Source organism: Bufo bufo, chromosome 4 (genome assembly GCF_905171765.1).
Source record: "Bufo bufo chromosome 4, aBufBuf1.1, whole genome shotgun sequence".
Lineage (NCBI taxonomy): Eukaryota > Metazoa > Chordata > Amphibia > Anura > Bufonidae > Bufo > Bufo bufo.
This window is the reverse complement of record NC_053392.1, coordinates 596129962-596143346: the sequence shown is the minus strand read 5'-3', so window position 1 is coordinate 596143346 and position 13385 is coordinate 596129962. Positions and strand designations below refer to the sequence as shown.

General features: G+C 43.9%; 3 protein-coding genes across 16 annotated transcripts in view; 1 reads left to right on the top strand and 2 right to left on the bottom strand.

Moving 5' to 3' along the window:
- LOC120997451 (gastrula zinc finger protein XlCGF17.1-like) overlaps positions 1–9651 on the bottom strand; it is a 29937-nt gene extending 20286 nt beyond the window's left edge. The window contains exon 1 of the mRNA XM_040427530.1: positions 9567–9651. Coding sequence (XP_040283464.1) covers positions 9567–9651 — 85 coding nt within the window. The remainder of the gene's footprint in view (positions 1–9566) is intronic.
- The window catches only part of LOC120999536 (zinc finger protein OZF-like), a 2085412-nt gene that overhangs the window by 1402061 nt on the left and 669966 nt on the right, over positions 1–13385 (top strand). The window lies entirely within an intron of this gene.
- Positions 1–13385, bottom strand: part of LOC120999545 (oocyte zinc finger protein XlCOF7.1-like) — a 795896-nt gene that overhangs the window by 750349 nt on the left and 32162 nt on the right. The gene's annotated exons all lie outside the window — the stretch shown is intronic.

Sequence of the window (13385 nt, the reverse complement as noted above, 5' to 3'; positions counted from 1 at the left end):
ATTCCCAAATTTTCAAATTTCGCTACTTTTATAAAAGTTAGTGATACCTCATATAATAGTTATTATTTTACATTTCCCATATGTCTATTTCATGTTTGGATCATTTTGAAAATTACATTTTATTTTATGGCTTAGAAGTTTGGAAGCAAATTTTTCGGAAAAATTCCAAAACCCACTTTTTAAGGACTAGTTCAGGTCTGAAGTCACTCTGTGAGGCTTACATAATAGAAACCACCCAAAAATGACCCCATTCTATAAACTACACCCCCGTATTCAAAACTGATTTTACAAACTTTGTTAACCCTTTAGGAGTTCCACTAGAATTAATGGGAAATGGAAAAGAAATTTCTGAATTTCATTTTTTCGGCAGATTTTACATTTTAATTCATTTTTTTCCAGTAGCAAAGCAAGGGTTAACAGTCAAATAAAACTCAATATTTATTGCCCTGATTCTGCGGTTTACAGAAACACCCCACATGTGATCGTAAACTGCTATACGCCCACACGGCAGGGCGCAGTAGGAAAGGAATGCCATATGGTTTTTGGAAGGCAGATTTAGCTGAACTGGTTTTTAGATGCCATGTCCCATTTGAAGGTAGGGTCTCATTTTTTGCGGGATGAGGTGACGGTCTGATTGGTACTATTTTGGGGGGCATACGCCTTTTTGATCACTTGCTGTTGCAATTTTTGTGATGTAATGTGACAAAAATGGATTTTTTTTACGGTGTTCACCTGAGGGGTTAGGTCATGTGATATTTTTATAGAGCTGGTTGTTACGGACGTGGCGATACCTAATATGTTTTTTTTTTAATGTATTTCACTTTAGCACAATAATAGCAGTTTTGAAACAAAAAAAATTATGTTTTAGTGTCTCCATGTTCTGAGAGCTATAGTTTTTTTAAATTTTTTGGGCGATTGTCTTACATAGGGGCTAATTTTTTTGCGGGATGAGGTTACGGTTTTATTGATACCATTTTGTGGGACATACGCCTTTTTGATCGCTTGGTGTTGCACTTTTTGTGATGTAAGGTGACAAAAATGGCTTTATTTTTACATAGTTTTTATTTTTTTTTATTTTAAAGGTGTTTCTCGTACAGGTTAAATCATGTGAAATATTTACAGAGCCGGTCAATACGGACGCGGCGATAACAAATATGTGTGGTTTTTTTTTGTGTTTTTTTTAAATTATAAAATAAGGGGAAAAGTTTTTAGTTTTTTTTTACTTTAAATTAATTTAATTACTTTATTAATTTTATTAAAAACACTTTTTTTTCCGTTACTTTATTTCTGATGTTCACTTTTGGGGGTCTGATCCCCACTGCAATGCATTACAATACATCTGTATTGTAATGCATTGCCTGAGTCATACACAAACAGGTTGTCTAGGAGATGGGCCTGAGGCTGGATCTCCTCGGCTCCCGTAGAAGGCAGGTCCCAATGCCGTGCAAGGCATTGGGCAGCCTCTGCAAGGCATCAGGCTGCCTTGTCACGCATCGGGTCCCGCCACAGCAACGCGGGGACTCGATGCGATGACTCACCCGACACAAACCCCTTCTATGTCAGCGATGCCGGCGGATACAGCAGGGGCTCAGCTACCAGGGACTGCCGGGCCCCTGCAGTGATCGGAGCGTTGCGTGCACGTCAAATTGCGGGAACGCAGTGGTTCCCATGATGAAGTAGTACGTCATGTGTTGGGAAATGGTTAAAAAGGAGGAAAAGCGTCTGGTGATGTCCATGAGTTCAAGACTTCAGGCAGTCATTGCCAACAAAGGGTTTTCAACCAAGTATTAGAAATTAACCTTTTATTTACAATTATTTAATTTGTCCAATGACTTTTGAACCCTGGAAATAAAGGGATTGAGTTTAAAAAATATTTTAGTTCCTCACATTTTTATGCAATCATTTTGTTCAACCCACTGAATTAAAGCTGAAAGTCTGAACTTCAACTGCATCTCAATTTTTTTGTTCAAAATCCATTGTGATAATGTACAGAACAAAAATTTTAAAAAGTCTCTGTGCAAATATATATTGACCTAACTGTATATACACTGCTCAAAAAAATAAAGTGAACACTTAAACAACACAATGTAACTCCAAGTCAATCACACTTCTGTGAAATCAAACTGTCCACTTAGGAAGCAACACTGAGTGACAATCAATTTCACATGCTGTTGTGAAAATGGGATAGACAACAGGTGGAAATTATAGGCAATTTGCAAGACACCCCCAATAAAGAAGTGGTTCTGCAGGTGGTGATCACAGACCACTTCTCAGTTCCTATGCTTCCTGGCTGATGTTTTGGTCACTTTTGAATGCTGGCGGTGCTTTCACTCTAGTGGTAGCATGAGACGGAGTCTACAACCCACACAAGTGGCTCAGGTAGTGCAGCTTATCCAGGATGGCACATCAATGCGAGCTGTGGCAAGAAGGTTTGCTGTGTCTGTCAGCGTAGTGTCCAGAGCATGGAGGCGCTACCAGGAGACAGGCCAGTACATCAGGAGACGTGGAGGAGGCCGTAGGAGGGCAACAACCCAGCAGCAGGACCGCTACCTCCGCCTTTGTGCAAGGAGGAACAGGAGGAGAACTGCCAGAGCCCTGCAAAATGACCTCCAGCAGGCCACAAATGTGCATGTGTCTGCTCAAACGGTCAGAAACAGACTCCATGAGGGTGATATGAGGGCCCGACGTCCACAGGTGGGGGTTGTGCTTACAGCCCAACACCGTGCAGGACGATTGGCATTTGCCAGAAAACACCAAGATTGGCAAATTCGCCACTGGCGCCCTGTGCTCTTCACAGATGAAAGCAGGTTCACACTGAGCACATGTGACAAATGTGACAGAGTCTGGAGACGCCGTGGAGAACGTTCTGCTGCCTGCAACATCCTCCAGCATGACCGGTTTGGCATTGGGTCAGTAATGGTGTGGGGTGGCAATTCTTTGGAGGGACGCACAGCCCTCCATGTGCTCGCCAGAGGTAGCCTGACTGCCATTAGGTACCGAGATGAGATCCTCAGACCCCTTGTGAGACCATATGCTGGTGCGGTTGGCCCTGGGTTCCTCCTAATGCAAGACAATGCTAGACCTCATGTGGCTGAAGTGTGTCAGCAGTTCCTGCAAGACGAGGGCATTGATGCTATGGACTGGCCCGCCTGTTCCCCAGACCTGAATCCAATTGAGCACATCTGGGACATCATGTCTCGCTCTATCCACCAACGTCACGTTGCACCACAGACTGTCCAGGAGTTGGCAGATGCTTTAGTCCAGGTCTGGGAGGAGATCCCTCAGGAGACCGTCCGCCACCTCATCAGGAGCATGCACAGGCGTTGTAGGGAGGACATACAGGCAAGTGGAGGCGACACACACTACTGAGCCTCATTTTGACTTGTTTTAAGGACATTACATCAAAGTTGGATCAGCCTGTAGTGTGTTTTTCCACTTTAATTTTGAGTGTGACTCCAAATCCAGACCTCCATGGGTTAAAAAATTTGATTTCCATTTTTAATTTTTGTGTGATTTTGTTGTCAGCACATTCAACTATGTAAAGAACAGAGTATTTCAGAAGAATATTTAATTAATTCAGATCTAGGATGTGTTATTTTTGTGTTCCCTTTATTTTTTTGAGCAGTGTATATTGTGGGGGCTCACTCTGGTAGGCAGGGTAAGCGGACACAGTACAGAGGCAAAAACCAGTTGGTAAAGCAAAACGTTAGTGTTTATTCACACATAAGGCAAAAACAAAATGACGGTTCGCAGTCTTGGTGTTCGTTCACACAAAGGAAAGTCCACAGAACAAAACAATCACCTTGTTAGCAGTTCTTTCACCAGCGGTCCACAACAGGCTTTAGGGGGGCCTGTTTCCCAGCGTGCGGCTCTCAGCCCTCCAGCACGGCACAAAGCCTCAGATCCCGAACACAACAGACACTTTGCTGCTGAGCCCAGATGTCTTTTAACCACTTCAGCCCCCCTAGCTTAAACACCCTTAATGACCAGGCCACTTTTTACACTTCTGACCTACACTACTTTCACCGTTTATTGCACGGTCATGCAACTTACCACCCAAATTAATTTTACCTCCTTTTCTTCTCACTAATAGAGCTTTCATTTGGTGGTATTTCATTGCTGCTGACATGTTTACTTTTTTTGTTATTAATTGAAATTTAACGATTTTTTTGGAAAAAAATGACATTTTTCACTTTCAGTTGAAAAATTTTGCAAAAAAAACGACATCCATATATAATTTTTCTCTAAATTTATTTAGAACAATAAATTTAGAGAAAAATTTATATATGGATGTCGTTTTTTTTGCAAAATTTTTCAACTGAAAGTGAAAAATGTCATTTTTGTGCAAAAAAAAAAAATGTTCGGGTAAAAGTTATAGCGTTTACAAACTATGGTACAAAAATGTGAATTTCCGCTTTTTGAAGCAGCTCTGACTTTATGAGCACCTGTCATGTTTCCTGAGGTTCTACAATGCCCAGACAGTAGAAAAACCCCACAAATGACCCCATTTCGGAGCATAGACACCCTAAGGTATTCGCTGATGGGCATAGTGAGTTCATAGAACTTTTTATTTTTTGTCACAAGTTAGCGGAAAATGATGATTTTTTTTTTATTTTTTTAGAATGTCTCATATTCCACTAACTTGTGACAAAAAATAAAAACTTCCATGAACTCACTATGCCCATCAGCGAATACCTTGGGGTGTCTTCTTTCCAAAATGGGGTCACTTGTGGGGTAGTTATAGTGCCCTGGCAATTTAGGGGCCCTAATGTGTGGTAAGTAGTTTGAAATCAAAATGTGTAAAAAATGGCTGGTGAAATCCTAAAGGTGCTCTTTGGAATGTGGGCCCCTTTGCCCACCTAGGCTGAAAAAGAGTGTCACACATCTGGTATCGCCGTACTCAGGAGAAGTTGGGCAATGTGTTTTGGGGTGTCATTTTACATATACCCATGCTGGGGGAGATAAATATCTTGGTCAAATGCCAACTTTGTATAAAAAAAATGGGAAAAGTTGTCTTTTGCCAAGATATTTCTCTCACCCAGCATGGGTATATGTAAAATGACACCCCAAAACACATTGCCCAACTTCTCCTGAGTACGGAGATACCAGATGTGTGACACTTTTTTGCAGCCTAGGTGGGCAAAGGGGCCCACATTCCAAAGAGCACCTTTCGGATTTCACCGGCCATTTTTTACAGATTTTGATTTCAAACTACTTACCACACATTAGGGCCCCTAGAATGCCAGGGCAGTATAACTACCCACCAAGTGACCCCATTTTGGAAAGAAGACACCCCCAGGTATTTCGTGATGGGCATAGTGAGTTCATGGAAGTTTTTATTTTTTGTCACAAGTTAGTGGAATATGAGACTTTGTAAGAAAAAATAAAAATAAAAAAAATCATCATTTTCCACTAACTTGTGACAAAAATAAAAAATTCTAGGAACTCGCCATGCCCCTCACGGAATACCTTGGGGTGTCTTCTTTCTAAAATGGGGTCACTTGTGGGGTAGTTATACTGCCCTGGCATTCTAGGGGCCCTAATGTGTGGTAAGTAGTTTGAAATCAAAATCTGTAAAAAATGGCCGGTGAAATCCGAAAGGTGCTCTTTGGAATGTGGGCCCCTTTGCCCACCTAGGCTGCAAAAAAGTGTCACACATGTGGTATCGCCGTACTCAGGAGAAGTTGGGCAATGTGTTTTGGGGTGTCTTTTTACATATACCCATGCTGGGTGAGATAAATATCTCGGCAAAAGACAACTTTTCCCATTTTTTTTATACAAAGTTGGCATTTGACCAAGATATTTATCTCACCCAGCATGGGTATATGTAAAATGACACCCCAAAACACATTGCCCAACTTCTCCTGAGTACGGCGATACCAGATGTGTGACACTCTTTTTCAGCCTAGATGCGCAGAGGGGCCCACATTCCTTTTATGAGGGCATTTTTAGACATTTGGATCCCAGACTTCTTCTCACGCTTTAGGGCCCCTAAAATGCCAGGGCAGTATAAATACCCCACATGTGACCCCATTTTGGAAAGAAGACACTCCAAGGTATTCAATGAGGGGCATGGCGAGTTCATAGAATTTTCTTTTTTTTGGGCACAAGTTAGCGGAAATTGATTTTATTTTTTTTTCTCACAAAGTCTCCCTTTCCGCTAACTTGGGACAAAAATTTCAATCTTTCATGGACTCAATATGCCCCTCAGCGAATACCTTGGGGTGTCTTCTTTCCGAAATGGGGTCACATGTGGGGTATTTATACTGCCCTGGCATTCTAGGGGCGCTAAAGCGTGAGAAGAAGTCTGGAATATAAATGTCTAAAAGTTTTTACGCATTTGGATTCCGTGAGGGGTATGGTGAGTTCATGTGAGATTTTATTTTTTGACACAAGTTAGTGGAATATGAGACTTTGTAAGAAAAAAATAAATAATTCCGCTAACTTGGGCCAAAAAAATGTCTGAATGGAGCCTTACAGGGGGGTGATCAATGACAGGGGGGTGATCAATGACAGGGGGGTGATCAGGGAGTCTATATGGGGTGATCAGGGGGGTGATCACCCCATATAGACTCCCTGATCACCCCATATAGACTCCCTGATCACCCCCCCTGTCATTGATCACCCCCCTGTCATTGATCACCCCCCTGTAAGGCTGCATTCAGATGTCCGTATGTTTTTTACGGATCCACGGATACATGGATCGGATCCGCAAAACACATACGGACATCTGAATGGAGCCTTATAGGGGGGTGATCAATGACAGGGAGTCTATATGGGGTGATCACCCCCCTGTCATTGATCACCCCCCTATAAGGCTCCATTCAGATGTCCGTATGTGTTTTGCGGATCCGATCCATGTATCCGTAAAAAACATACGGACATCTGAATGCAGCCTTACAGGGGGGTGATCAATGACAGGGGGGTGATCAATGACAGGGGGGGTGATCAGGGAGTCTATATGGGGTGATCACCCCCCCTGTAAGGCTCCATTCAGACGTCTGTATGTGTTTTGCGGATCCGATCCATGTATCCGTGGATCCGTAAAAAACATACGGACATCTGAATGCAGTTTTACAGGGGGGTGATCAATGGCAGGGGGGTGATCACCCCCCTGTAAGGCTCCATTCAGAAGTCCGTATGTGTTTTGCGGATCCGATCCATGTATCAGTGGATCCGTAAAAATCATACGGATGTCTGAATGGAGCCTTACAAGGGGGTGATCAATGACAGGGGGGTGATCACCCCCCTGTAAGGCTCCATTCAGACGTCCGTATGTGTTTTGCGGATCCGATCCATGTATCCGTAAAAAACATACGGAAATATAAATGCAGCCTTACAGGGGGGTGATCAATGACAGGGGGGTGATCAATGACAGGGGGGTGATCAGGGAGTCTATATGGGGTGATCACCTCCGTCATTGATCACCCCCCTGTAAGGCTCCATTCAGACGTCCATATGTGTTTTGCGGATCCGATCCATGTATCAGTGGATCCGTAAAAATCATACGGACGTCTGAATGGATCTTACAGAGGGGTGATCAATGACAGGGGGGTGATCAGGGAGTCTATATGGGGTGATCAGGGGTAAATAAGGGGTTAATAAGTGACAGGGGGGGTGTAGTGTAGTGTGGTGCTTGGTGCTACTTATTACTGAGCTACCTGTGTCCTCTGGTGGTCGATCCAAACAAAAGGGACCACCAAAGGACCAGGTAAAAGGTATATTAGACACTGTTATCAAAACAGCGTCTAATATACCTGTTAGGGGTTAAAAAAATCACATCTCCAGCCTGCCAGCGAACGATCACCGCTGGCAGGCTGGAGAGCCACTCGCTTACCTTCCGATCCTGTGAACGCACGCGCCTGTGTGCGCGCGTTCACAGGAAATTTCGCGTCTCGCGAGATGACGCATATATGCGTGACTCTGCGCAGGGCTGCCGCCTCCGGAACGCGATCCTGCGTTAGGCAGTTCGGAGGTGGTCAAGGACAGCTAGGTGTTATCAAAACCCGGACCGGCACTTAAAATCCAGTCTTGTGTTTGACCCCACCTGGCTGCAAATCAGCCCAGCAGCACACACTGGGAGGAAAATACCTGTCCTCCCAGACCATACCCCCTTCACTGTGTCACAATATACACACACATAGTATAAAGAAAATAAGGAAAGCAGCACAATCAAAAGTGGAAGGCACAATCCCTCTCAGGATCATTGACCATAATCCAAAGTTTGATAAAAATAGAAAAAAAGAGGTAGCACTCCAAAATAGTGAAAAATGGGGAGGTTTTTTTCGCCCATGTTATTGCAACACTTCAGCTCAACTCAGTGGAGCCATTGTCAAGCAATGTGTTATGTGCCAAACAGTATGTATGTATGTATGTATGTATGTATGTATGTATGTATGTATATATATATATATATATATATATATATATACACACACACATACATACATACACATACACGTAAAACTCGAAAATTTTAAATATCGTGCAAAGTTCATTTATTTCAGTAATGCAACTTAAAAGGTGAAACTAATATATGAGACTCATTACATGCAAAGCGAGATATTTGAAGCCTTTGTTATAATTTGGATTAAAATGATCCCAGTAAAATCTGCCCTCCAAAAACCATGTGGCGTTCCTTTCCTTCTGCGCCCTGCCGTGTGCCCGCACAGCAGTTTACGACCACATATGGGGTATTTCTGTGAACTACAGAATCAGGGCAATAAATAATAGAGTTTTGCTTGGCTTTTAACCCTTGCTTTGTTACTGGAAAAAATGGATTAAAATGGAAAATCTGCCAAAAAAGGGAAATTCTGAAATTTCATCTACATTTTCCTTTAAAAGGAACCTGTCATGTGGATATTTGATTATAATCTAACTAATTATATACAAATCATTAACTACTAAAAGGTACCTTAGATGTATTCACTTACTGGTGTGACAGATGGTTACCTCATAATATACACACAAAGATGCCGCATGCTAATGAGCTGATTTGAGTCACAGGAGTTTTCTTACTTGCCTTTTGGAATAATATGTACACATGTAATAGAGATATTTTTATGTCTTTATGATACCATGTAATTTTACGCTGTAGTGTAATTGTATGATCTGGAAACAGACAAAGTCATGTGAATATTGTTTCATAACTTTATCTTACATGTAACAATAAAAAAGATTTGATTAAAAAAAAGAATACCTTAAGGGGTGTAGTTTCAAAAATGGGGCCATTTATGGGTGGTTTCTATAATGCAAGCCTCACAAAGTGACTTGAGACCTGAACTGGTCCTTACAGAGAGGGTTTTGGAAATTTTCTGAAAAATTTCAAGGTTTGCTTCTAAACTTCTAAGCCTTCTAATGTCCCAAAAAAAATAAAATGTCATTTACAAAATGATCCAAACAAGAAGTAGACATATAGGGAAATTGAAATTTTGATTGGCAACGAATCACATTTTTTCCTAAAATGGCTGTTGCACGTGTGAGGACATGGAGAAAGGAACTATGGGAAGGCGGGATCACCCATAATGCCATGCATGGGCCCCCTGCTCCCCCCCCCCCAGTCTCACCAGAGCTCAGTGACAGGCCAGCATTACCCACAATCCTGAAGCCACAGACCGGCACCAGGACGTTCTGTGTGGGCAGAGGTAACATAGCCCCGTCACCCAGCCTTTGCCTGCACTTGTTCCAGGCTGCAAGGCCCAAACGTCAGACTGGGATGACTGGGCCTTCTGCTGCATCTGACCCACAGGCTCTGACCTCAGATGCCGGACTGCAGGAGCTCCCAGGACCCTCCTATTAAAGCACCTGGTACCATCTAGTAAGAATCATGAAGCAGTGTCTGTGGAGGAGGGGGTGCAGGGCTGCTGGGGTCACACTCTCATTGTAGCAGCCCTGCACTGCCCTCAAGTACTGATGGTTAAACTAATGAAGACAACATTGTGTAGGTGGTCTGCATTGTTAATGGGGGGGGGGGGGGGGGGGGGGGGTGTCGCGTATAGATTAAGAACCCGAGTCCAAATTAGCAGTGTTTTTTTTTTGTTTTTTTCAGTACTTGGGGGAAGCAAACCAATACTGCTAATAAAAGAATCTGTAAAGCTATGTTACACATTGTGCCCGAATCAAAGCCAGGTCCCCCATAACAGCGTGACATCCACAGGTCCCCCATAACAGCGTGACATCCACAGGTCCCCCATAACAGCGTGACATCCACAGGTCCCCCATAACAGCGTGACATCCACAGGTCCCCCATAACAGCGTGACATCCACAGATCCCCCATAACAGTGTGACATCCACAGGTCCCCCATAACAGCGTGACATCCACAGGTCCCCCATAACAGCGTGACATCCACAGGTCCCCCATAACAGCGTGACATCCACAGGTCCCCCATAACAGCGTGACATCGACAGGTCCCCCATAACAGCGTGACATCGACAGGTCCCCCATAACAGCGTGACATCCACAGATCCCCCATAACAGCGTGACATCCACAGGTCCCCCATAACAGTGTGACATCCACAGGTCCCCCATAACAGTGTGACATCCCCACGTTCTCCATAACAGCGTGACATCCACAGGTCCCCCATAACAGTGTGACATCCACAGGTCCCCCATAACAGTGTGACATCCACAGGTTCCCCATAACAGTGTGACATCCCCACGTTCTCCATAACAGTGTGTCATCCACAGATCCCCCATAACAGTGTGTCATCCACAGGTCCCCATAACAGTGTGACATCCACAGGTCCCCCATAACAGTGTGACATCCACAGGTCCCCCATAACAGTGTCATCCACAGATCCTCCATAACAGTGCGACATCCACAGGTCCCCCATAGACTCCATTTACACGTCCGTGGAATGGGTCCAACGGGTACGGACCCATTCATTCCCAATGGGGATGGAAAAGATGTGGACAGCATACACAGTGCTGTCCACGGCTACAGAAAAAAATAGAACATGCCCTATTCTTGTCCGCAATTGCGGACAAGAATAGGCATTTCTATGGGGGTGCCGGCCCAGTGTATTGCGGATTCGCAATACACTACGGACATGTGAATGGAGCCTTACAGTGTGACGTCCACACGTTCCCCATAACAGTGAGCATGCGCAGCATTATCTCCGTTCACTGCTATAGAATATAAAAAAATAGCAGAGCCAGTGATCAGCTATTATCAGAACACTCATAGTATAATGGAGGATGACGATGAATGCACACTGTGCTCTCCCTTCACTTCAGGGACCCAGATGGAACAATACCTTTTTTCCAGCTTGTGGTTTTATAAACTGCACCATGGAAAAACAGGGTCCATGTCCACAATTCCTATTGAAAATGGGAAGGAATGAAAATCCACGCCAAAACTGCATCAAAAAGTGTTATATAAAATTATTTAAAAAAATAAACATCCAAAAAATACTCTGTGTGAACATACCCAAAGAGGCTGCAGGATCAGCAGCTTACAGTGGAAAGGCTAAAGAGATATTGTGGCGAAACCAACTTCGCCACTGGGTTTTGGAGGGGCCTGGTTGCCAGCCTCTTGCCCCAGGATTATGGCCCATACTAACTTTGAAGGAGAAGACAGACCGGCCGCACAGCTTAAATCTGTGGAACTGTTTTGGGCAGGAAAGCCATGCTTGCGGCCGGCCAAATGTGACTTCCATGGAATTCGGGAACCCCTGCTCGGATCTGGGTGATTTTTGGATATGTTGTTCACCCAGATCAGAGCTATCAATGGATGTATACATTATGGGGATATGTGGGGTTTTGGGGTGTTTTCTGTGTTTTGGGAAAAATTTGTGTTTTCTGTCTGTGAGTGATTAAGTTAGCCCATTACGTTTGGCAATCGTATTTTGTTGATTGCGTCTCAGACAATGCCAGTGTGTTAGTTAATTGCGTCACAGACAATGCTCATTGTATTTTGTTGATTGCGTTACAGACAGAGGTAAGGGGATTTTGTGTACAATTGCTGGGATGGTTTCAATACTGTAAATGCATGTGATTGGCTAAAATATAAACTGTCACAGTCTCTTACAAGGGCCCCAGGGGGAGTGTCCCTTGCTAAAAGACCTGCATAAAAGGCTTAAAAATAACCCATTAAAGAGTTCCTGTTTTACATTCAACATAGAGCCTCGTCTCATGTGTGTGGGGATTGCTATACGTGTATACTCCCCTGGCTATTACTCCTAGCTCTTGTAAGAGCTGTTCCTGGTTCCTGTGGTGGTTTTGGTGTAGAGCGGAGTGCTTGGAGTCCTCGGGAAGCACTGGGAGCATCCGGCAACGGAGGTACCCGGTCGGGGTGCTAGGAGATCCGTTACAGATATAATATGGCATTCTACACTCAGCTGCTGTGGTTGCAACCGTTGTCCGTGCCTACAAAGTTGTCAGACCGCTAGTCCAATATTTCAGGATTTGGGGCCCCACATTCAATTCTGCCCAGGGTCACACCTTGTCTAAAAAAAACGGCCCTGCATGCAGCCAATCAGCAGCCAGACAGCCCTGTGATGTCACAGCCCTATAAATAGCCTCAGTAATCTTGGATTCTGCCATTTTCCAGTGTACTTCGTGCACGGAGAGACGTCAGCAGGCGCTAGGGACAGTGGTAGAAACAACTTCATTGTGCTAAAAAAACTATTTAAGTTCAGGGAAAGATTATTCAAGGTGCAGGGAAAGGATAGGGAGGAATCATTCCACAGCATTTATGTAGAACAGGGTTCAGTAGGGGGAGGTCACAGCCTGGGTAATAGGAACAATCCTATTACACCTTGCTGCACTGACTGGGGATCCAAATTGCCATTATACAGCTCTGTAATTCCAGCAAACCGTTCTTGTTATTGGGGTGCAAGTGCTGTTTGATACAGCCATTAACAGGATTTATTACAAGGAAATATTTTTACAGTACGTCTTATTTGCCCTTGTGAGGTGCAGTTATATGTGGTAAAGCCCCTTTTGCCGTGTATTAGTGGCAAAAGAAAAATATATTTGCCGTTCAGCTGTGCAGTTATATGTTGTATATGTTGTATTACCTGTTGTGTGGTGAAGTGAGAAAATTACAGACTTTTCTGGGGTGTTTTTCATTTCCTTTTTATTCATTTGATCTAACACTGTGGGTCACTCTGTGGACTCCTCATGCTGCTGCCACCTCCACAGTATGTTACCTTGCCACTCTGTGGACTCCTCATGCTGCTTCCACCTCCCCACTATGTCATAGGGCCACTCTGCGGACTTCTTATGCTGTTTCCACCCTCCCAACTTCATGACTGGGCCGCTATTTTGCCTTTCGGCCTGGCTGACAATTTATTTGACCCTTCTTCTGATATGTCAGAAGGAAGGAAAAATGAGATGCACAACGGATCCTGTCTGTGTAGCAGATGTAAGACCTGTATGGTC